Source organism: Lepidochelys olivacea, assembly GCF_965140295.1.
Source record: "Lepidochelys olivacea isolate rLepOli2 genome assembly, chromosome: 11".
NCBI classification, from domain to species: domain Eukaryota; kingdom Metazoa; phylum Chordata; order Testudines; family Cheloniidae; genus Lepidochelys; species Lepidochelys olivacea.
In genome coordinates, this window is record NC_140421.1 from 38,717,556 (window position 1) to 38,743,050 (window position 25,495).

Here is a 25,495-nt window from a genome sequence, read left to right on the forward strand (position 1 = left end):
TTTTCTGTCTCATTCTTATTTTAAATTCCTTAAAACTCCAAGGAGGAAAAAAGTCCAGAAAAACTCCTATAACCAGTTAAATATCAGTAACAAAAAAGTCCATACATTGCTTTTTGTGTTTGTAGAAACAAAATTACTTGCTTTAGAGCCAAGTATCAGAGCTAAGGTTGACCACACACATAACTCAGCAGCACACACCTTCAACCAGTAGGGGGTGCTAGAATACGGTGCTAACAGGCAGCCTTTCCCCCAAAATAAGAGCATTACATCTGCAGTATTAGTCCATGCCAGTCTGAGACTGATCCCAAAATGACATACCATGTAGTAGTAGGGAGTGTTTTTCTGAAGTGGATTGTTAGCATAAATCACAACAGCCACATGTAATAAACTCTACATCAGTCCGAAAATGCTGTTTAATCAATGATATTACTATTGATAAATTTGGGTTGAAAATGACTGTGATATGTTTCAGAAATATGCATTTAGTGATTATGGCAAAATTCCACCTTCAGGAATGAGAAATTAAAGATTATACCCTGAATGCTTCTTTCTGTTATATTAGTGACTTGTGGTAACTTTACTGGCTTTTATGGCATTGATCTGTTTACACTGGTACAATGGACAGCAGGATCTGGCTCTAGTTCTGCATTTAGTTCTTTATATGGAGAGTAACTAATTGCTGTGCCAGTCTATGATAGACAGTGCACACATTGGAAATGGCTTAGCTAGACCAAGTGAAAGTAGAAACCATGAGATTAGATATATATTTATATTACTATTTACACACTATATAATTCTTGTGACATCACATACCATAGTAATGCAGCAATTAGCATGGAGCAAAAGAATTCCTAATATGTGGTTTCTTACCCCTTGAACCTGTGATGCATCTGTTGCAAGTCTTGTAGTCAAGGCACCAGGGCTGTTTCTGTGGTCATCAAACCAACCAGTCTCTTGCCCTAACATAGCTTGGAAACCAATTTTCCTTAACCGTCTTGTAAGCAACTCACCAGATTTTGCAAATGTGTATCCCTGGTATGCATAAGAACAAATACACTTATTATACAAAACACACACATGCACACACGGCCAGACATGAACAGAAAAAGAAACTAGCAAAGCAGAAGTTTAACAAATTGCCATTACCTGCAGGAACTGTGTGAAAAATGATACAGCTCCAACAACAACAAAAAGTAGGCAGATGCCATTGATCAGTGCTCTTTGCTCTTCTTTATCAGGCATAGAAAAGGTCTTTTGAAAAAAAAAGAATGTCATAACATTAGATTGTCAATGGTAGTAGTGTGAACAAGGTGAGCAGAATTTGTCTATGCCAGTGAAATACAGTATAAAGTTTTCACGTCAGCCCCTAAAGATCTCGGTCAGATGAAAACATCATGGGCCATATCTTCAGTTGGTATAAATTCATAAGATTAAGGAATCAAAACACTTATGCTGATTGGTGCCCTGTATATTTAGATTTAAAATTCAACCAGTCTTTACTACTTGATTATTTCACAAACAATTGGAACTACAGTACATCTATATAAATAAACAGAATCAGTCTAAACATACTGGAGAAATTTTAACCAATTGTTTAGAATCTTTTAAAATTTTGAATGGACATGGATTTCATTTCACTGCATTACTCACATTTATATTAATATTCTATTCTATATTAAGGGCTGGGTCCTGGGGTGTGGTCTTGCCTTTAGAAAACCTGAATGGTCTGACTATGAGTTTCTGTGATTTTCACAGAGACCCCCAGGAGAAATCCAGGTGCAAAACACCACAGTTTCAGTAGATGGGTTTCATTTGATTTCTGTTGATTTATATGACAAGCTTAGAGCACAAAACGGCCTTATAAATTTGCTAAATGTTTTAGTTTCTGAGTTAGGTTGCATTTATTTAAAGTCCCAACTTCCCAGTCTCTTATGACAGCTTGCTTGTGAAGAGCCAGACTCTCAAATATAACAAGAGAGAAGCCTGAGGTGTAAGGATAAGATCCAGATCATGGTCTGAAGTAAGTTCTACTTTGGATGTACTTTGTAGAGAGGGATCTCAGCCACAAAGCGTGGATCCAAATCCAGATCTTCTCAAAGATCAAGGGGGTTTGGATCCAATAGTCCAGTTCAGGACCATCTCGCTGTATAATAAAAGCAAAAGTGAATGATCCTTATTGTACTCTTGCAAACTCATAAGTATCAGCCTAAAGCTTGAGGGCATGCTATCGTTTGTACTCTCTCTACAGTTACTACAGTGTGTCCAATGAACAAGAAATTATCCACAAAACCATACACCTCAATTGCTACTGAAAAGCAACAAGCTTCAATGCTGGAAGAAATTTTCCCATGGAATAATTACCCTTTATGTGCGTTTTACACTTTTCTCTGAAGCATCGCATACTGGCCACACTATAAGTGACAGGCTACTGGATGGCATTGTTAAGATTAGTATGGCAGTTCTTATTTTCCTAAACTAAGTCATAGAATTATAGACTCATAGGCCTGGAAGGGACCTCAGGAGGTCATCTAGTCCAGTCCCCTGCACTCATGGCAGGACTATGTATTATCTAGACCATCCGTAACAGGTGTTTGTCTAACCTGCTCTTAAAAATCTCCAATGATGGAGATTCCACAACTGCCCTAGGCAATTTATTCCAGTGCTTAACCACCTTGACAGTTAGAAAGTTAAGCCGATTGCTTCTTGTCCTATCATCAGAGGTTAAGAAGAACAAATTTTCTCCCTCCTTGTCTGGCCTCTTCTTCCTGGTTAAGGCCCTTGCTATAAGGTTAATGAGAATAAAAACAGAGGCAAAAGATATTACGTGCAGTCACGGAGCGTAATACCATTTGCTGCACGTAGCTAATTACATCCAAAACAATTCTCCGCCCGACTCTGGAAAAGGGTAAGGGGGGTGTGATAGTGATCCAGAGAATACTGGCTGAAGTCACAAGGCTGTGGAAAAGATTAGTGGACTCAATTACTCTCTTCTTTCTGTAAAGCAATAATAGAGCAACTCCCTTAACACTCATATAATCTATGACAGCTGTTGGCTCATTGGGAGGTACAAAATCAAGTACTTATATTCCAAGTACATACTTTCAAATCAGGATAATTTTCCCTTTGGTACACATGAACAGCTGTCATTGATTCTGCTAATGGAAGATATAGGCATGTTTCAAAGGGAGAACTCAGGTCCCACGTGTTGTTAAACCAACGTGAAAATAAGTCACTCTCTTCTTAGTGTGGGTTGGGAAGAGAATCCATTAGAAAAAATGTCCAGAGCTCAAATTAGGAATATTTTCCCCTCCCAAATGCTGTTCTTTTATCTCTTCTCTTTATGTCTGATCTTTTTATCTACTGCTATTAAACTGATTGCCAATGAAGTAATGGTCCTAATCTCACTAGTCATCTTTCAGCAGTTCCAGTTCATAGGAGTCACTGTCCGTTGCAATACCTACCAGTTAATTATTTTACTGCTCGTAGGTAGCTTGTGTTTGGACTTCTCTGCTAAAATGACAATAGTTCTAATATTCTAACTGGGGTTCACAAGTCAAATTACTATACATCTGCCAATCCTCCAAGAGAGCAACATGTTTAGCTCTTGGGAGTGGTTAAAAATAGCTTGCAGATTTGACCTTTAAGATTTACATCTGAACTGTCCTAAATTCTTGCAACTAAATAGCTGACAATAGAAAGGGCTGCTGGAATTTTCTTCTTAGTTACAGATGCAACAAATAAAATTCCACAAAATACATTTAAGCCTTCATCTTAAAAGGCCACCCGATGTATTTATAGTTCAGAAGTGGTGTATAAAAATTGTTTGAAAGGAACTGAATAGGAATTGCATAGAGATGGTTATTTTCCACTGGCAAAGCCTCTTCAAAGTAATTTTTAACTTTCAGTATCAGCTCCCTGGCAACAAACTAAACCCTGCAAAATCCAAAATGATGATGCCTGGTTCGCATTTAGTGTTGAGAGATTAAAGTCTGCTCCAAATGTCTGTGCTCTGCCATTACCTTTCAACAGTAAAGCATATGACTTGGCCACACTTAATTTCATTTATTTAAAAAAATAACACCCATTTTTTTATGTAATCTCTTCTCATTAATCCATCATAATAAGAGCATGATATATAAGGGTGCATCTGCTGCACTTCTTGTCCCCTTGATGCAACATAGCTCATTTTATCCTTAATTTGTCAGGCTGTGAGCAATATTCGGAAATATTTGTAATTTATATAGCTGGAAAGATAAACCTTAGGATTTAGCATCTGTTTCTCAATAGGATTTAGTCCCGTTTTACACCTGAGCTGAATGAGACACAAGAAGCTGAAGTCAGTGACTCAAATAAATTATGTCCCACTCTGAACCTAGATTAGAACACAGACCTAATTGCTCTTAGTTCTAGTCTTTTTCTGTAGCCTTGCACCACATGGAATTATAAGCGCATAATATATGTCTAAACTTTATATAAATGGGATGAAAAATGCTTCATAAAAATGGACATTTTGTGCATATAACCAGCACAAAACGCAGCAAGTGTGAGAACAGATCATCCTCACACAGCAGGTGTTAATGTTACAATTGCTCTCGGAACCAGCTTTCTTCATCTGAAATGGTAGAAGCAGAATGTCTATTGAAGGAACAGAAATATAAATTTATAAAACTAACAGTGTGTTATGGATCAGAGTACATGGCTCTGAAACAGGCTAAAGTATACTTTACTTTCCAGAATTAATGAGAGCTCTAAATGAGGGGAAAGAGTTTGAAATTTTCCCAAATGCACAAGAGTGCATTCCTGTAAGTATTTATACTGAAACACGCTATAAATATATTTGAGTTGACTACTTCTGTAGGGCTAGATGATAGGTGACCGCGACCAGAAGTCTGATCCTCCTCCCATTGGAGTCAAAATGACAAATTTTCAATAGGGCAGGATCCAGCCCCAGCTGTGCAAGTGAAAGGAGTGAGTGCAAAGCACCTTCCCTTCCTTAAACTCTGCATCATTTGCCATCCACGCTGGCTAAAGTCATGCCACTGCTTCCCATATTAGTGCAGGTGCAAGCTTCTCCAAAGGCTGCAAGGAAGATGTTCTGAGGGGAGGGTCATAGCCATGCTTCCTTTCCTCACCAGCTGGCAAAGCTAGATGAGCACACAGGAGAATGCAATCTGCTCCCAGTTAAAGGGCTGCAGTGTTACTCCTGCAGCATGCACTCTGCAGGGGCCCAAGGGGGAATGCTGGCAAAGCCAATCACAATTCAATCTGGGGTTCCTGTTACAGGTCCTGATTCCAGAGCAGTCAGTGGGATGTAAGCACATGGATAAGTGCTCTTCTCAACTGAGACTTAAGCACATGCAGAAGGTCTCACCAGAAATGGGACCATAGTGCAGAACCTCTGCACCCCCCTTCTCACAAATTCCACTATGTAGATGCCAGTGCAGCTGGGATGGAAGGGGGGCTATTTGCTCGTGTGTCAGAAGCACTGTTATTATTTGTAATGTAAGTAGAACAAGCCAGCTCTGTGCTTGCAGCAATGGTCTCTGCTGCACTCATGAACTGGCTTCTTTCTAAATATATTGTCTGGCACTTTTATTTTTTATGATTCATTTCTTTTAATCTCAGTCTATTTTTATAGCAACATCTGAGAACTTTCCAAATAACATTTCTCTCTTTCTCCTAGATTTGGCTTCTTCTACTCACAAATGTGTTTTCTCCCCCTTCCCTGAGTTTATTTCTCCTCCAGCACAAGCCAACATGCCTATCACCATCATCAGTGAGGATATTCATACAGCGCTTGGAGAAGGGTGTGTGCTCCATCTATTAGCAGGCTGTCTGCCTGGCCCTGCACTAAAACAGCAAAAACATTTTAGGGCTATGGATAATAAAGCATGGCTGTTGGTTGTTAAAGTATCTCATTTGGGGCCTAATTCTTCAAGGATGCAAAGTGCTGAGCATTTTCAGCTCCCATTGGACCCAATCCTTATAGATGAGGAATTCATCCAGGGAGATCAAGGTGCTCACTACCTTGCAGGAAAAGCTCAGGCCCAGAGCCTTAAGGTATTTTCATATTCTGATGTGTTTTAATTTTGCTCTATATTCTATTACATTTTGACACTTGTGGTCAAAATATAGGCCTGATCCTGAAAACCACTGATTTTCCATGGGAGGAGAACTGTGGAACTACACAGATAAGTACGGTTTAGCAGCGATTGGGCCCCATTTTCCCAGTAATATATTTTCTAGACAGGAATTTGTATTAGCTGTGATCTTCACTGAGTGGATGCTAAGTAAGCCAAGAGTCCTGGGTCCTGTCTCTGTTAGTACATTCATGTAACAGGTGAATTCCTGCTGAGAGTAAAGGACAGATTAAAAAACAATTAAAAAGGGAAATAATATTTTGTTGTAGATATTTTTCTCACATTTTTTTTCATTTTACCTGAAAAAAATGGTATTTGAAACAATTCAATTAACACTAACAGTTTCCACATACAGAGTACTTTACAAACATGAACAAATAAATTAGAGCCTGAATCATCGTCTTATTGAAGTCAATAGCAGGATTTTCATATACTTCAGAAAGACCATGAATCATGCCCTAATTAATTAGGTAAAGCTCATCTGAGCAGGAGATAGAGCTTTCTTGGGGGTCGGTCCAAGGCTGTGGAACAAACTCCTGTAGAAACCATAACAAACCTCACCGTCTCCTGTTCCAAGTGTAAGACACACTTCTCTGACTATGCTACCTCTTATGCGAGCACAGAGCAGAATATACTGATACAAAACACCCCAAGATACCAACACATTATGTTACACTGCACACACACTTTTTTCCCCTTAGGAAGAGGCTGACAGAAAGAAGGCACCACACTTGACAGATATTAGTCACATTGCGTAACATGCTTCTGCAAAGTTGATTAAATACTATGGTGATGGGAGTGGCATACGAAGCTATGTACAATAGACTAGAGCAGGAACAGGTTCTTCCTCATCAGATCACCCTGCTCAGGTAGGTAAGAAGGATTATCCCCACTTGCCTGACTCAGAAGATAAGGCAGAGAGGTTAAAAGACTCGCCCAAGATGACAATGTCAGCACTGAGATTAGCATTTAGTAGTTCCTGTCTCCATTTGTTCATCCACTGTTGCCTGCTATAAGCTCTAAATGTGTAAGAGTAATAACCAACCCTACTGATGAATTTTAAAATATTAGCATGACTTACCGCAAGAATCTGACTGAATAATAGAGCATAGAGTGGATTGACTGCCCCATTCATAGCTGCACCAGCGGATCCAAACAACATATAAGGCCACTCAGGAGCATTGTATTTCAAAATCCTGGTGACTGGTGCAGGCTCCACTTCCTCTTCTTCCTCCTCAAATGTCTGCTAACAAAATATATTTGATTTATGAAGCATAAACATTCCCTCAATGACACCGATCAGAGATTCATCTCCCCACATTAGGGTTCCTTTAGTAAGCTCCACTTCACAGCTCATGTGATCCTGCTCAGACCTGTGCACTGCACATCTGCAGATAATTTCCAGACACTATAGCTTCAGCATGCTACTTCACCATGGTCAGATTTTTTTTTAAATTGTGTTTTTATTAGAGTTGCATCATAGTCGTGTTGCTTCTGAGCAGGCTGACAATCAACACCCCCAAACCATACACAGAGTGTATTTCCCGGGCAATATTTGAGTGGCTGGTGCTGGAATGAAGTGTAGCCCCTATACCCCCTATCACTAAGCCTCCACTCCCAGCCCCAGCCTGCACAGTCCCCATAACCTGTGGAAACCCTGACTCTATGGAGAGTCTTCTGTTCGGGCCTAGAAGGGGAAGGGACAGTGCCAGAGAGGCAGCTCACCTCCTACTACTGTGTAGAAGTTAGTAAGAGCCACACACAGGGGCTCCCATTGTTCTTGGGAGCATAAGTATACTCTCTGTATTCAGATCACCAGATAACTCTCTCTCTCTCTCAGCTACAACTTGTATTATGAGCAAATATGACCGAGCCAGAAGGCCTAGGCAATGGTGGTCCTAGGTTTTCCTAGTTCTGAAAGCAGAGCCAAGAGGGAGGTACAGAAAACCTGTGTGCTCCCAGCTGAGCCATCCACTCATAGATCTGGATTGAAACTTCCACATGGTTTCGTAGGATTCAGTGCTCAAGAGAGGCCTAGGCTTTTTAGAGAAATATCATGATGGAAAGGTTGAAAAACAAGCTGAAATTCTTTTGGGAAGTATTAAAATGAACACAGACACAGACACTTCATTTCTATGGTATACATTTTCTTTCAAACTGGTATTTAATAGGCTTTATAGGAATCTCTCTCTGCCACTCACTGGTAGTAAAATCCTTACTCAATAGTAGAATGTTGGCATGCCTCTTAATTATATAATTGCCACACTTAGGGCTTCAGTGGCCATAAGAAAAAGTGCAGAGAGGGAGCCACTTTCTTTCCATAATCCTTGCACAGGAAACAGCCCTAATAAGAGTGCCTTGTGCTCCCTGGTGGGCCCTGCTGTCACAGGTGTGCCTCAGAACACATTCCCTCCAACATGTCAGGAGACAATGGGACATGGATCCCTGGGGTAACTTCCCTGACTCCAGTGGAGTTACACCCGGGGTCAAGAAGATCTTTACGCTTGCTGCTTCCCTATGCTGGCATTATGCTTCCAGCCACCGCCGTTCAAGCAGTTCACCTTCTCCTCCCTCCAGAACACTAGGGCTGCAAGAGCCATTACAGAGCCCTCAAATTATTTCCTCTCAAGGTGACTTATTGTATTGTTCATGGCAAATTCTTAAGTAGTATTTCAAAACACTGTGGTTGTAGGCATTGAGTAGACACTGTGTGGGGGATGAATAGGCATACATTACAATTAGAACAAAAAGGAGGCCTCAGAGTTATACACTAATTTCACCTCACATTATGTGAATTGTCTGCATGCCAGGTGCAAGAATGCTCATAATTACTCCTAGTAAGTGCAGAAGATTCATCATCAAATGATTCCCTACCTTATTCTTTGATTTAGGAGAGAATGGCTATTACAACACTTACTGTGCTGAGCCCTGCTCATTTATTTCAGCTCAATTTACTGGAAATGGACCTTTTTGCACATCTTTTCACCAGAAATACAAGGGAGGAGGGGTAGACGAATGTTCTATTTTTTCCTTTTTCCTATGGGTTGGTGAAAGCCAAAGTCCTCTGTTTACCCTGGCACGGTGCTGGGAGCAACAGTGCCACTTTCCACACTGCCCTATACAGAGCTGATGAAGTGCTTGGAATTGATGCTGGCAGCTTCAGGGCGGGTTGTAAATTACCACTGTGCATATTCCTGAATAGTTAGTTCTGAACTGGCCATTTTAAGGCATCCTGCCCTGATCTTCCATGCAGCTGAACCACACCAGGAGACCGATCCAATGCCCAGTGATGTCACCAAGACTTTCCCATTTACTTCAGTGGTCTCAGAATGAAGCCCCAGTTACACTGTCTAAGGACTACCACGTGTCCACAGATATTGGGTACTTGCTCCATAATGAACAAACAGTGCAATTTCTACCTCTGAGCAACTGTTATACTCCACAAAATGAGCATTTCCCCTCATGTAACCTGTACCTGCTTTTATATGTTCACTTCAACCTCCCCTACAGCCAGATCGCCAGACTTACTCTGTGTAAGGCTTTGCATGTGGCTATATACGTACTAGGTGCCATCCAATGCAGCACTTACCTCAGAGAGAGTAGAGGCCTGGAGTAATATCTTTGTTTAAATATAAAAAAGGATACATGCAAGATGCTATATCTACCAACAACCACCTATAACAGAAATACTTATCTGTATATTATTATCAGGGCCAAAAGATGTAAAAACATGCTTTATCTATCAGCAATCTAATAATGAATGATGATGTCTGACCTTTTCTGTAGATGTGCCTTCTTCATATTGATACTTTTGATACACAGCGTCTGACTGGTCTGCAGTGATTAATAATGGATGGCTTGGTACTACATTAGAGAGCTGAGACCTGGAACGCTGTCGAACTGAAGCTCTGTGAAACAGAAAGGTGAGAAGGTCTGTTCTTCATGGGCTGAATGACACAATATGTGTTTTGAAGACTGGGTCAGTTTTTATCCTGGCTTATATCAGAGCCTGAAATCAGAGCTTGTTGAAGCAAAGCTGACGACTCCTGCAAACTCTATGACTGCAAAGGCCTAAAATTGCCTTTCATGCTGCCATCTTCCTCAGTCTCCTAAACTATGGGAAGGAGGAATTCCACAACAGACATAGATACTTCTATTCAGGTTCATATACTGCACCTTGTTCTCTTAGATCTAAAACTCCAGCTTGTATTTGTGGGGAAATTAGGGAAATAGTGGTTGGGTGTTTCCTGTTAAACTTGCAATACGTTTGCCAAGGCCACAGAAAAGTGGAGGTATTCTGCGCCCGCAAGGTACTCTAGTCAGTTTCACCACAGGACCCTCAGTCACTACACAGTAGCTGTACTCCACAGGCACAGTACTGGAGCATGAGCACTCAACAGCATACTGTAATTTTCCACCTATCCGTGACAGTAGGGTGCCCCAGTCTACAACTGCTACTTTGGCAGTGTCGTCTGAATCATCCCTGTCTAAAGTAAACAAAATTTGTTGTATAGAAAGAGGATTTGACAGAGACAGAAGTGAGTTGTGAAATCCAAGCAGACCCTGCTGTCATTTTTCATAAATGTTTCGATAGCAATGCAGAAGAGAGGAGTATTGGTTTCTTTGTAATCTATTTCTAAATTATCAGCTGAGTACCCACAACTCCCATTAAGGTGAATGGCATCTGGGGCTGGCTGCTCCACTCAGGATCTGGCCCATTGATTATAATCTTTAATGCTTGATCCTGGGTAGAACTGGTAACAAAAATGCCCTTGTGTGTTAACACTAAGATGTATCTTCTCAGACAGAATGTCAAGATTCCTCAAATGTATCAATACATTCCACAGCAAGTAATTTTTTCCACGTTATTGGACTGATTTAACTAGAGTACGCATATGAATATATGCATGGACATCGTACATAAATATGAAAACATTATGCCAGAATCCTGACTGCCTTCAGTGTGGGATGAAGAGGTACTGGATACCATCTTCCACTACCTATGCAACACAGGGCAGGGTTTGGTCTTATATCTTCAACAGAGTGGCCATCTTCATCAGTCAGTATAGTATAAGATGAATGAGAAGGCTTGTATAGTCAACATAAATGGCTACACAAATTAAAGCCCCCGATCCTGCACTTGCATAAACCAAGGTCTGCTGTATGAGTGCAAGAGAGTAAGCTATTAATGTGAGTAGATGCAAGTGCTAATTCCCAGCCTCATGTACTGTTGTAAAGCAGGAGTAAAACTTGTCTTGCCTGATGGTCATTTTGTGCCTTAGCAGGGAGCCCTGAGAACTATAAGACAATCCACCTCTGGCCACCCCCAGTTTTCACCCAAATCCTACACCCTTTGAGCAGGAGGCCATAAGATTAGAGTGCACATAGAGTGGAGAGAGACTAAATGTAGGAGTCGTTTCATTGACTTCATGGGCTTGGATGTCTTAGTATGCAGTCTATACATTTCCACACCTGCTATGCCTCTATGTGCTTTAGTGAAGGTGTTTGCAGCATTCTCTCACCCTGTTCTGCACCATCCAAGGCAGTGCAGCCTCAGCATCATGTGATTTAGGAAGTCACCAAAGAATACAAACGTCTGGAAATGTATCAAGAGGTGTCAGTGTTTTAAAGGCTTACCGGAAGCTTCCTTGATAGCTCCCACGGCTAAAAGACTGGACTTTCTTAAGGTCTGGCATAGCAAGCAAGTTATTTCCTGCAATTGTAAAATATAATGTTAGAAGCTCCTTAGTTTGTATTAAAATTGAGCTAAACCAATTGTTTATTTGCAAAACAAAAAAATGTCTCCAATTCATAGCTGGAATATTTTGTAGATTACATTAACAAAAGGAATGCAATTCATCTTTGCCACTATGCCTTAGAATACTATACATTTTATATTAATTTATTTGACATAGTAAAGTTAGGTAAATTTAATATGAACCCCATGACAATCGTATTTTGAAACTGTGGGTGTGGCTAGTAAGGGTGTTTCAACATTTTGGTACTACAAGTTGTTAAGTGGCAGGAAATGCTTTCATCCTCAAAGATAATCACAGTCTATTGTTTCATAGCAGTACAACAGGTCATTATATTAGCTTTTTACTTCTGCCTCAGATCACTAGTAAAACAAATAGGGTGGTCTTGGCATACTCCATAATTTGTCTGTTTTTCTAATACAACATGGCCAAACTGTCAATAAAATGCCAGTGTATTGCGGGTCAAAAATGGTATATGCTGACAGATCTGTATGAGGAAGGTTGCTCAGCACAAATGTGCAAAAAACACATTCTGACCAGTGCTATCGATATATCACTTTTATGGACGCTAAAATTCAGCCTTGAGAAAAACCAAAGGAGAACAATCAACTAACACTGATAAAGGAATCTATAGATGCTCTGTGTTCTGTGGGATTTAACTTAACTTCATAAAAACAAAATAAAACACTTGCTTTCCACTGCTGTTTCAGTAAGTGCCTTGTCTCCTTGGCTCTGCAAGGTCACCAGTGTGAAATAAACTCCTTTCCTTTCCAGTAGCTCCTCATGTGTTCCTCTCTCGACTGCCCTTCCATGCTCAAACCCAATGATGACATCAGCGGCTTTGACTGTGGACAGACGATGAGCTATGGAGATTGCAGTGCGCCCAAGGCGAGCCTGAGAGAGGGAGAGAGGAGGAACAATGTTATTATTAGGACAGCAACCTGATATCCCGAGAGATGCTGAGCTGAGCACCTGGAGCATGATCCATAAGTAAAAAACTGACTTAAATAGGCTTTGGATCAAGCCCCTGCTGAGCACCAATCTCTCCCACTGACCTCAGCATGTCTCAGGACATGGCCCTTGGACTGTAAGTACTTCTGAACGTATTATAGAGCACCACATACATTTGCAGTGCTATATAAATAATTATTACCAAAGATACGACATCTAAGGGTAATGGATGCTCATTTGAATGGTAATTAAAAGGTTCAAGGCTTTTAAAGTAAAATTAAGCTGGAGCTGAGGTGCATATGGAAACTGATAAGAACTCTCTGATTTCAAGAATGATCATGCAATCAATGAAAAGGGATCACTTATCAAGGTAACTCATGCTCTGTGAATTTATTGCCTCCTCAGAACCACTCTGTAAGAACCATGTGCCTAGCATACAGTCAATCTACCTGGGTGTGTAAAGGGCTCACATCACCACAATATCTGTGCACCACAAAACTTTTTTAAGCAGTTAGGGGTCACACTCAGCTCCCTAGACCCTTATATTCCACTGATCAAAGATGTAAATAACATGCCTCTTCAACCTGTCCCTCAGTTTCTCTCTAACTCCAGAAGCTTTGGAACGTGAGCTTTGAAGTAGAGAAGAAGAAGAAGGAGTGTCCATGAGGCACTGGAGAACCAGTATAATCAGAGAGCAAGAGTTACCTTGGTGAGCAACCCCTTCACCTTCTTAGACATCAGAGATTAAAGGCAGCCAAAATTGGACAAGAGAATGGATCAAAATATTTGTTTTGGATGAGTTTCTTAAACAGTCTGCTTGGAAACATAATTATTTCCCCTGTGGAGACTTTCTGGACTCTAGCAGCATTGTATTTGCTCTCTGGAAGAAGTGTCATCTTGACCTAGGAGCCCTGGATGTTTGGGTGCACTACCCAATCTCCCTGCTGGGGCAAAAGATCTTGGCTTAGGGGAAGAATGCAAGGTTGTTCCCTGGAAAGAGCCCGCAGAGCTGAAAAGCAAGTTTGCCAGGCTCCTGTCCAAGCAACAGAGTTCACCCTGGCCTTGCACTTAATTGCTAGGGTATTAAACAAAATGAAGAAAAAGGCACAGAGGAAGCCTTAACTCTAGTGTGAAAGAAGCATCTGATAGCATCATAGGTCCTTGCCTGTCATGGACCAAAGTCTCACACAACTGTTAGCTACAAGTTAAAACAAGTCCAAGTCTAGGTAACCTCACTCGGCAGAAATCAGATATGCAATGAGGGCCTGAGTGACTGATCACACTGATCCACCCCTTTCTGACTCAGATCATAGGCAGTAGTATGTTTGGCACTTGACAGATGCTCTGCAGACATGGTTACCTTGCTCTGAATGCACCATTCCCACAGATACATTGTTCCCTGACCTAACAAAGGGAACAGATAACATTTGTTCAGATAATCCATTGCAACCATGTTGTTCGTGAGAAGAAATGCCATCTGATCTGTGAAAAAAAATCCCTAAGTTTATGTGAAGTTTCCTGAGACCTCTATGGGCCATGAACCATTGAGGATATTCAGTGACCCCTTCAGCACAGCAGACCTTGGACATGAAGCAACCAAGTTTGAAAATTTTGGCCTCTGTTTACAAAAAGAGATCACAGTTTGTTCATGGCAAAAGGTTTTTTATATTCATAATGAAAAACAAAATTACTTAAAATCTGAGTTATTTCACTTTGCTACAAATGCTAAGTTAGACCCATTTTGCCAAAATTTTTATCTCATTGCATGAATTTTTCACTCATAAATGGACCCCCCACGATCAAGCTGATTTCTGAGGAAAAAATAGGAGCATTTCTGAGCAAAAGGTTTTTGAAATATAAGCTCAAAATATGAATGTTCACATTTTGATTCCAAAATAGTCAACCATTGAAATCCATAGAAAAGCTACATTGTGGACTTTCATATTGATAGACTGTGCACAATGACTATCAGCTCTCATTTATATAAAATCTTTCTTATTGTGTATAATTTCAAATGCCCATTTTGGAACTTTAATGTAAAGGATTAATAGAACTTTTATCGACAGCTCTACAGATTTTTTTTTAATGTTTCAGCTAGATTGAAAATGTTAACAGCAATTCTCTGTCACTGCTGAGATTCTTTAAAAAAGGTCAAACAATAGTTTATAACAGTACAAAAGTATCTTCCACACAATGCTTTGAAAATGTATTTCTGTCCCGTTAATACTGATTACAGATATAACATAGCAAACCTTATGAAGTGCTTCTTGGACAATAGCTTCACTTTCATTGTCCAATGCTGATGTGGCCATATCTAGTAGCAGGATTTTAGGGTTTCGGACAAGGGCTCGAGCAATAGCTATCCTTTGTTTCTGACCTCCACTCATCTGGCCTCCACCCTCTCCAACAAGGGTGTCAAATTGCTGGGTGAAAGGGAAAAATTGAATAATTAACAAAGAATTCTATTCTGCTCTCATTGATGTCAATAGTAAAAATCTCTCACAGATTTCCATGGGAGCAGGCCCAAAATGAATAACAACCTTTGGAAGACAAGTACAGTGTGGCAGGGTTCTAGATCCTTCATAGAACTGTAGAGCAGACTCCTCCATATTTAACAAATCTTTTCTTCCCAAACTGGGCTTCTCATGTGTACCAGTCCTAAACCAAACTTATATACTCAGATAAAACTTAAGGTTCATTTTGACCCAGCATAATTCAATCAGCAAGAACTGCACCATGGGGGAAAATCACCCATCTCTCCCTCCCCAGTGGGCAGCTCACCAGCTAACATTCCAGAAGTTTGGGCTTGTCTGTAGATGGAAGGGACCCATGTGGCCTTAGATGACTCATGATGATCACTGTAGTGTAGCAATGTCAGGCACACGGGCGCTCTTTAGTCCAGGTCAGGAGTTAGGTGACTGCACAGCTTGTGTGGAGTTAGTTTGGGAGCTAGAGAGCCAGATATGGCCTTGTCTATGTCCTATAGCCCCAGCGTAGAATCTCCATTGTGACAAAGTTCCTGCTTTACCTTGGTGGGTCTTGCGCTTATTGGCAAATTTGCTCCCCTTGGAACTTCACGACAACCCTCAGCTTGGCCGTTTTTCTGAATTCACAGTCCAGGTCAACTCCTCCTGTGTCTGACCAGGAGTTGGGAGGATTTGGGGGGAACCTGGGCCCGCCCTCTACTCCGGGTTCCAGCCCTGGGCCCTGTGGAATGCAGCTGTCTAGAGTGCCTCCTGGAACAGCTGTGCGACAGCTACAACTCCCTGGGCTACTTCCCCATGACCTCCTCCTAACACCTTCTTTATCCTCACCATAGGACTTTCCTACTTGTGTCTGAAATGCTTGTACACCTCAGTTCTCCAACTGTCTGCGTTCTCACTCTCAGCTTCTAGTGCCTCTTGCTCCCAGCTCCTCACACACACACCACAAACTGAAGTGAGCTCCTTTTTAAAACCCAGGTACCCTGATTAGCCTGCCTTAATTGATTCTAGCAGCTTCTTGATTGGCTGCAGGTGTTCTAATCAGCCTGTCTTAATTATCTCCAGAAGGTTCCTGATTGTTCTGGAACCTTCCCTGTTACCTTACCCAAAGAAAAGGGACCTACCTAGCCTGGGGCTACTATATCTGCCTTCTATTACTCTCCTATAGCCATCTGGCCCAACCCTGTCACACCATATATTCACTTATAACCAAATTCTGCCTTTTCTCTACTGCCAAGGACACTGCAAGCTGTGTGTGTATTACACAGTCTTTCTAACGTGGCCTATCTACTTCACCTGGGAACCTAGGAAAGCAGCTTGGGATGATAAAATGTTTGCCTCTGAGCAAATTAGTTGTATTTTAACCCTGGCCAAAAGGAATCTATTTTAACCCTGTCCAGGAATCAGTTTAGGCCAGTCAGATACTTAAATAATATCCGTAGGGACTAATGTGCCAATTAATATGAGCTAGGGGCACAGAGGTTACTGGGCCTGATGAACCAACAGCTCTAGGAGGTTGGGATTAAGGGGCAGAGGAACCTCCATATGACAGATAGTATTAAGATAGGAGGGTGGGGAGCTGGAAGGTTCTTCATAGACTATTCAGAAACACTTTTAGGTGAGTGCGAGGACTGGATCCTAACTAGCTTTTTGCCTGGGCAGAACCAGACCTGGGAAGTGTGAAAATATGCCTTTCCTCTCTTTGATGTATTGATTATTACCACATAGTTCTAGATTTCCCCTGATACTGAATGTTCTGTGTATGTTTCTTGGGGAGTGTATTCATCTTTGCTCCCAAATGTGGCCAAATACATGTAGTACACCTTATTTAGTCACTTCAAAGGAATGTGTGTAACTCTATTATTTTCATTCATTCTATGCTTTCTCCCCATCCATTTGAGTACTCAACAGGTTGCCCATAGAATCACTGAACTGTAGGGCTGGAAGGGTTCTCAAAAGGTCATCTAGTCTATACCCTTTTTCCCCCGATGAGGCAAGACCAACTATAATTAGACCATCCCTTACAGGTGTTTGCCTCATCTGTTCTTAAAAACCTCCAGTTATGGGGATTTCACAACCTCCCTTGGAAGCCTATTCAAGAGCTTAACTATCCTTATAGTTAGAAAGTTTTATTACTATCTAACCTAAATCTCCCTTGCTGCAGATTAAGCCCATCACTTCTTGTACTACCTTCAGTGGACATGGAGAACAATTGATCAGTGTCCTCTTCATAACAGCCCTTAACATATTTGCAGACTTGCTATCAGGTCCCGCCTCAGTCTTCATTTTCTCAAGACTAAACATGCCCAGTGTTTTTAACCTTTCCTCAGAGGTCAGGTTTTCTAAAAAGTTTTTAATTTTCATTGCTTTCCTCTGGACTCTGTCCAATTTGGCCACATCTTTAATAAAACATGGTGCCCATAACTGGATACAGTACTGCTGCTGAGGCCTCACGAGAACTGAGAGTGAGACAGTTGCCTCCCATGTCATACATACAACACTCCTGTTAATACACCCCACAATGATATTAGTCTTTTTTGCAACTGCATCATATTGTTGATTCATATTCAATTTGTGATCCAGTCTAACCCCCAAATCCTTTCAGCACTACTATTGTCTAACCACTTATTCTCCATTTTGTGATTGTGCATTTGATTTTTAATTCTTAAATGTAGTTAGAATCCTAGATGATTAGGGTTGGAAGAGACTTTAGGAGGTCATCTAGTGTAACCCCCTGCTCAAAGCAGGACCAACACCAACTAAATCATCTCAGCCAGGGCTTTGTCAAGCCAGGCCTTAAAAACCTCTAAGGATGGAGATTCCACCCTAGGTACCCCATTCCAGTGCTTCACCACCCTGCTAGTGAAATAGTGTTTCCTAATATCCAACCTAGACCTCCCCCACTGCAACTTGAGACCATTGCTCCTTTGCACTTGTCTATATTGAATTTCATCTAGTTGATTTCAGACCAATTCTCCTATTTGTTAAGGTTGTTTTGAATTCTAATCCTGTCCCTCAAAGTGCTTGCAACCCCTCCCAGCTTGGTGTCATCCACAAATTGTATAAGCATGCTCTCCACTCCATTATCTAAGTTATTCATTAAAATATTGAATAGCACCAGATGCAGGACTGACCCCTGCAGGACCTAACTAAATACCTTTCCCCAGTTTGAGAAGGAACTATTCATAACAACTTTTTAGTATGATCTTTCAACCAGTTTTGCACCCACATGATAGTAATTTTATCCAAACCACATTTCCCTGGATTGCTTATGAGAATGTCATGTGGGACTGTGTCAAAAGCCTTACTAAAAATCAAAATATATCATGTTCACTGCTTGCCCCCCATCCACTATGCCAATAACACTGTCAAAGAAGGAAATTAGGTTGGTTTGGCATGATTTGTTCTTGACAAATCCATCGTTTGCTATTCCTGATAACCCTATTATCCTATAGGTGGTTACAAATTGATTGTTTAATCATTTGTTCCAATCTCTTTCAGGTATCAAAGTTAAGCTGACTGGTCTATAATTCCCTGGGTCCTCTTTTTCCCCTTTTTGAAAGATAGGTAGTATGTTTTCCATTCTCCAGTCCTGATCATGGTTGCAGAGAGAAAGGAAGAGGAATTTTCTCACTATTCATCAAGTTCTGATGAAATACTTTAGCAGGCAAAATTTACCAGTGGCAGATCCATGATAAAGTTGTAGGCATTGGCTTCCTTGGCTGCTTTGATGATGTCTTCCATACTAGCATCATCTTGGCCATAGCGAATGTTCTCTGCAATTGTGGTAGCAAACAGGACTGGTTCTTGCTCAACAATACCAATCAGTGAGCGCAACCACTGAATGTTAAGGGAGCGAATGTCATGGCCATCAAGGGTAACCTACAGAAGAACACCAGTTAAAAGTGAAAAAGCAGCCATAGGTGCCAACTTTTTCCGGTGCTGGTGGGTACTCGCCCCCAACCCCGCCCTGACTCTACCCCTGCCCCGCCCCCTCCCGCCCCTGCCCCCCCATTCCAACCCCTTCCCCAAACTCTGCCCCCTCCCTGCCCCATTGGAGTCCTTCTCCAAACCCCCACCCTGGCCCCGCCTCTTCCCAGAGCGTGCTATGTTCCTGCTCCTCCCAGGGCCGGCTCCAGGCACCAGCGAACCAAGCAGGTGCCTGGGGCGGCAAATGTAAAGGGGCGGCAGGACGTCGGGCTCTGGCAATACGGCGGCCACACCATCACTCCGCCTCTGTGTTCGGCAGGCAGGATTCCACCTTCCCGTTTGGTGGCAAGTGTTGTTTTTTTTTGCCGCTTGGGGAGGTAAAAACGCTGGAGCCGGCCCTGCCTCCTCCCCCTCCCTCCCAGTGCTTGCCACCGTGATACAGCTGTTTCACGGCGGCAAGCGCTGGGAGCTGTGGGGAGAAGCGGGGACACAGCACACTCCGGGGAGGAGGCGGAGGTGGAGAGGAGGTGAGCTGGGGCGGGGCAGGGAGCTGAGTTAATTTTTCCCGGTGGGTGCTCCAGCCACGGCGTCGGCACCTATGAAAGCAGCTGATCTCACACTGCTGTAACTCTACAGCCTCTAATGGAGTTACTCCAGAGTAATTCTGGTACCAGACAGATCAAAACCAGCCTTATTTGGACTTCAGACTATAGATTCAAAAATAAAACTATAAAAAGAAATAATGAGAAAACTGGACTCAACTCGGCAAGAAGACGAGTGCTTCCCACCCCTCAGGGAAGTAAGCAATTACGTTTGCTATATTGTATCATATAAATCTTTAATCAAGATTGGATATTTTGCCAAAAATATGCTCAAACAGGAATTAATTCAGGGAAATCCTATGACCAGACTTTATGATCACAGTGGTCCCCCCGGCTTTATAATCTGTGAATCTATGACAATCAAAAGATTAATCACTTCCCATGAAAAATTTCACATTTGACTTTTCATCCTAATTCAGAATGAATTTTTTTCCCCAAACTGACATTTTAGTTCATTTGCCTCAGTTTCTTATACCTACATCTCAGGGGTTGGTTATGAGAACTAATCAGTGCTTGTAATAGAGCTGGTCGAAATATTTCAATTGATTTGTTTTTGGGATGAGAAATGGACTTTAGAAAATAGAAATTTTTGCAAATAAAAAGGATTTTAAAAAATGTTCTGGGTGTTTTTTTTTCTTTTTTACAAAACCGGAAAATGAAAATTTAGGTTATTTTTGTTTGTTTTTCAGTTCTACATTTTCCTCTCTGCCCCCTGTTCTCTTTCCTGGTTTTCCTTCTCCCCCTCCTTGCTTCACTGGCAAAACAGAAGAAGGAAAAAAAGGGGGAAAGGGAAAGAAAGGGAGGGGGAAAGGAACAATGAAAACGAAAACATTTTGAAAAGGAAAATGTTCAAAACCAGTCATTTTTGATAAAAATGTTCACAAAGATAACTGAACAAACATAAATCCATTCTCTTTTGAAACCAAAGAAATAAAAATTACTTTGAAATTTTCCAGGATTTTTTCCCCGTTTTTCATCCTGCTCCAGTTTGTAAAGCACTTTCAAATCCTCAGATAAAAGGTGTGATATGAGAATAGCATATGCTGATTATTAGCATGACTAGGACATGAGGAAATTATGGAAAGATCACCATAATATGACTGATTTTTATATAAATGGGTTCCAAGTGAGAATTGGTTTATACTTCACTCATCCTTTGACTCTTTTAAGTTCCGTTACAGAGCACCATTTATGTGATTTATACCATGGAGCCAAATGTTAATGAAATAAGAATGTTTATATATTAAACATTTCTTTTGTTGGTAATAACACATAGCCAATCCATTCAGCATATACTGTAACAGTATTATAGGTAAGGCTAAGATTTTTTCCATGGAATCCGTGACTTCCAGTGACTTCCGTGACTTCAGCCTGCAGTGGCTGGGAGCTGCAGGGCATAGGGGGGACCCTGGAGCTCCTGGCCACCACAGGCACCAGGGAACCTCGCAGCGCCGAGCCCCCACGGGTGGAGGGGGCCCCCAGAGCTCCCAGTGGCCCACCGCAGCTGCCTAGCCACTAAGTGGGGACCCAGTAACTTGAGCTCCCCATTTTGCCATGGGTATTTTTAGTAAAAGTCACCAACAGGTAATCGGCTTCCATGAATTTTTCTTTATTGCCCGAGACCTGTCGGTGACTTTTACTAAAAATATCTGTGACAAAAACTTAGCCTTAATTATAGGATAATGATTAAGTGCTCAAGACTAAATTTCTCAGGATTTAAAACTGTTTGTCACTTCTGGATTCCCTAGCCTAAATATGACTTTTATATGCATAAGTGAAGTTCTCATTGAAGCTTAGCATTTAATTCTTATTTTGTAGGGAAACCACTTTTGTCCTCACTAAAAACTTCTTTTCTTTCCCATAAATATTGCTGATTGTATCATTCAGGAGACTCCAGAACAGAACTAAACAAAGCATCCTGCTCGTTTCCTCAGTCACTGTTCTTTGGAATGGATTTTTAAAAAAATCCAGAATCCTGCTTCCCATCTTTGAGTAACAATGATGATACCCTTTAAAGTGAATAAGGTTAGAGAAGCCCTGCTGGAGTAAGACACTCACCATGCCTTCAGTAGGGTCATAGAACCGCTGGATGAGCTGCACTGTGGTGCTTTTCCCAGCTCCACTGGGTCCAACAAAAGCAGTTGTCTCCCCTGATTTAATAACCATGCTAAGGTTATCCAAAATCTGAAAGCACAAGAGAGACCATCTATTGTAACTACAACATTCCTGAAACCAAGCAGATGGACTGGAAATCATCATGTTTTGCTTTCAACTTAAATGAAGACGGGAAAAGAGAACCAAAGGATTTTTAAATAAACTGAAAAGCTTGATTTTACAGTTCGTTAACAGCATTATTTTCCATGAAGGATATACAGACAAATTCTGATCTTTGTTGGTTATGTCTGACTCCCACTGAAATGAAGAGGAGTTGGATACACCCTAGAGGAGAATTTGCTGTATATGCGTTATGAGTACCTGCTAAAATCTACATGTTATGTTTGCACCAAAGATACTGTATAGAATAATATGATACTTAATATGCTGCTCTGTCTAGAAGTGGCTGCATTTATTTGTTTGTCCAATAATACTCTTTTCAAGCAGACTTTGCCACAGCAGCAGTGAAGCAAGAGACATACAGTCAGTGTTCTTTTCCCTCTTCCTAGCACTTTACAGTATAATGCACGGCACTTCCCCAGAACAATGGAAGAATTAAATTATAAAATCTCTTCGCTCATTTTGTTTTACTACCTTCTAGCCTATTTTTGCATAAATTTATAGAACTGTATAATTGATTAAGGAGCTCTGAAAAATAAAAGGAATCCAATAAAAAGTGGAAACATGGACAAAGTGCTAAGGAGAAGTACAAAAGAACAGCACAAGCCTCTAGGGACAAAATCAGAAAGGCTAGGGCAAAAAATGAGTTACACGTAGCAGGGGGCATAAAAGGTAATACGAAGAGATTCTTTAAATACATTAGGAGCAAGACAGCAGGAAGAAGGAAAGTGTAGGTCCTCTGCTTAGCAAGGAAGGAGATCTAATAACTGATGGTGTCAAGACGGTTGAGGTGTTTAAGGCCTATTTTGCTTCAGTTTTCACTAGAAAGCTTAATGATAAACAGATATTCAGCACAATTAATATTAACTATTAATTAATATTAACAACAAGGGGGAAGGATGCAAGACAGAATAGGGAAAGAACAGGTTAAAGACTATTTAGATAAGTTACATATAGATCAGTCAGCAGGGCATGATGAAATTCAACTTCCGTACTTAAACAACTAAGTGAAGCAATCACGGAACCATTAGCAATTATCTTTGAGCACTCATGGACAATGGGTGAGTTCTGGAGAAAGGCACACATAGAGCGACCTTTCAAAAGGGGATAAAGAGGACCTGTGGAATTATTGATCAGCCAGCCTAACTTCAATATTTGGAAAGATAGTGGAACAAATGATTAAACAATCCATTTGTAAGCACCTAGAGGATAATAGGGTTATAAGGAAAAGCCAGCATGGATTTGTCAAGAACAAATCATGCCAAACCTACCTAATTTCCTTCTTTGACCTGTCAAAGAATGGCCTAGTGGATGGGAGGAAGTGGTGGACATGATATATCTTGATTTTTAGTAAAGCTTTTGACACACATGACATTCTCATAAGCAAACTAGGGAAATGTGGTTTAGATTTCCATTCCATAAGGTGGGTGCAAAACTGGCTGAAAGACCATACTTGAAGAGTAGTTATCAATTGTTCACTGTCAAATTGGGGGAGGTATCTTGCAGGGTCCCAGAGGGGTCAGTCCTGGTTCTGGTACTATTCAATATTTTCATGAATGACTTGGATAATGAAGTGGAGACTATGCTTATAAAATTTGTGGATGACACCAAGCTGGGAGGGGTTGCAAGCTTATTGGGGGACAGGATTAGAATTCAAAACAACCTTGACGAATAGGCGAATAGGAGAATTGGTCTAAAATCAGCAAGATGAAATTCAATATAGAGAAGTACAAAGTCTACATTTAGGAAACAAAAATCAAATGCACAAGTACAAGATGGAGAATAACTGTCTTAACAATGGTATTGCGGAAAGGATCTGGGGGTTATATTTGTAAATCACAAATTGAATGTAAATCAATAATAATCAAGATATCAAGAATGTAAATCAATAATAATGAACCCAGATGAATAATCAAGTTGCAAAAAAGGCTAATATCATTGTGGGGTGTATTAATAGGAATGTTGTATGTATGAGACAGGAGGCAACTGTCTTGCTCTACTCAGTTCTGGTGAGGCCTCAGCAACTGTACTGTGTCCAGTTATGGGCACCATGTTTTATTAAAGATGTGGCCAAATTGGACAGAGTCCAGAGGAAAGCAATGAAAATTATAAACATTTTAGAAAACCTAACCTCTGAGGAAAGGTTAAAAACACTGGGCATGTTTAGCCTTGAGAAAAGAAGACTGAGGGGGACCTGCTAGCAAGCCTTTGCCAGAGGATGTTGTGAAGGCGAAGACTATAACAAGGTTCAAAAAAGAACTAGAGAAGTTCATGGAGGATAGGTCCATCAATGGCTATTAGCCAGGATAGGCCGGGATGGTGTCCCCAGCCTCTGTTTGCCAGAAGCTGGGAATGGGCGACAGGGGATGGATCACTTGATGATTACCTGTTCTGTTCATTCCCTTGGGGGCACTTGGCAATTGGCCACTGTGGAAGACGGGATCCTGGGCTAGATGGACCTTTGGTCTGACCCAGTATGGCCATTCTTATGTTTTTATGTCTGCACATATGTTAAGGGCTGTTATGAAGAGGACACTGATCAATTGTTCTCCGTGTCCACTGATGGTAGGACAAGAAGTAATGGGCTTAATCTGCAGCAAGGGAGATTTAGAATAGCTGTTAGGAAAAACTTTCTAACTATAAGGATAGTTTAGCTCTGGAATAAGCTTCCAAGGGAGGTTGTGGAATCCCCATTATTGGCAGTTTTTAAGAACAGGATGAACAAACTGTCAGTGATGGTCTAAATTTCCTTGGTCCTGCTTCAGCATAGGAGGATAGACTAGATGACCTTCTGAGGTCCCTTCCAGACTTACATTTCTATGAATCTATGATTTCAAGGGAAGCAATATGCAGATGAACCCAGATGAATTTTTGTGAGCTCACAGTCTACAAAAAAGAATTCTCATGAATGTACTGGAAAAGAAAACTACACAACTTCTAACACTGTTGATACCAAACTAATTAATTGCCTACTTTTAAACAAAGGGCTTGTGCTTTTGGAAAGTAAGTTATAACATAGGAGTTTATAGATTACTGACATAACAGTATATTCTATTTAGTTACCGTAAATTATTCAAAAGAGGAATGATGAATAATCACCTTTACTTCTGGCCTGGACGGGTAATGGAATGTTACATTGTGGAATTCAATTTCACCTCTTATTTTATCCAGCTTGTAGCCCTCTTCTGACATGCAGTCAATGGTAGGTTTCTAGAGTAGAATTTGTCATGTTATTTATTTGGTGTTAAACAACCGAGACTGCTGCAGTAGATACAGTATTCCTTCCAACACACAAAACAATGACATTTCAGTTTGAAGAGCTCTGGGCTGTACTCCAAAGCAGAACAGATTTTGCTACA

General features: G+C 41.0%; 1 protein-coding gene across 2 annotated transcripts in view; it reads right to left on the reverse strand.

Annotated features, from left to right (window-relative positions):
* The window catches only part of ABCB11 (ATP binding cassette subfamily B member 11), a 74,907-nt gene that overhangs the window by 20,052 nt on the left and 29,360 nt on the right, over window positions 1-25,495 (reverse strand). The window contains exons 12-21 of one of the 2 annotated variants that reach the window (XM_084643574.1): window positions 25,236-25,346; window positions 21,921-22,046; window positions 19,009-19,212; window positions 15,100-15,270; window positions 12,589-12,790; window positions 11,778-11,853; window positions 9,916-10,048; window positions 7,222-7,383; window positions 1,147-1,251; window positions 871-1,032 (exon numbers count right to left, since the gene is read on the reverse strand). In XM_084643574.1, the coding sequence (XP_084499700.1) occupies window positions 871-1,032; window positions 1,147-1,251; window positions 7,222-7,383; window positions 9,916-10,048; window positions 11,778-11,853; window positions 12,589-12,790; window positions 15,100-15,270; window positions 19,009-19,212; window positions 21,921-22,046; window positions 25,236-25,346 (1,452 nt within the window). Of the gene's footprint in view, window positions 1-870; window positions 1,033-1,146; window positions 1,252-7,221; window positions 7,387-9,915; window positions 10,049-11,777; window positions 11,854-12,588; window positions 12,791-15,099; window positions 15,271-19,008; window positions 19,213-21,920; window positions 22,047-25,235; window positions 25,347-25,495 lie in introns of both variants that reach the window. The other variant, XM_084643573.1, reaches the window with a different exon arrangement.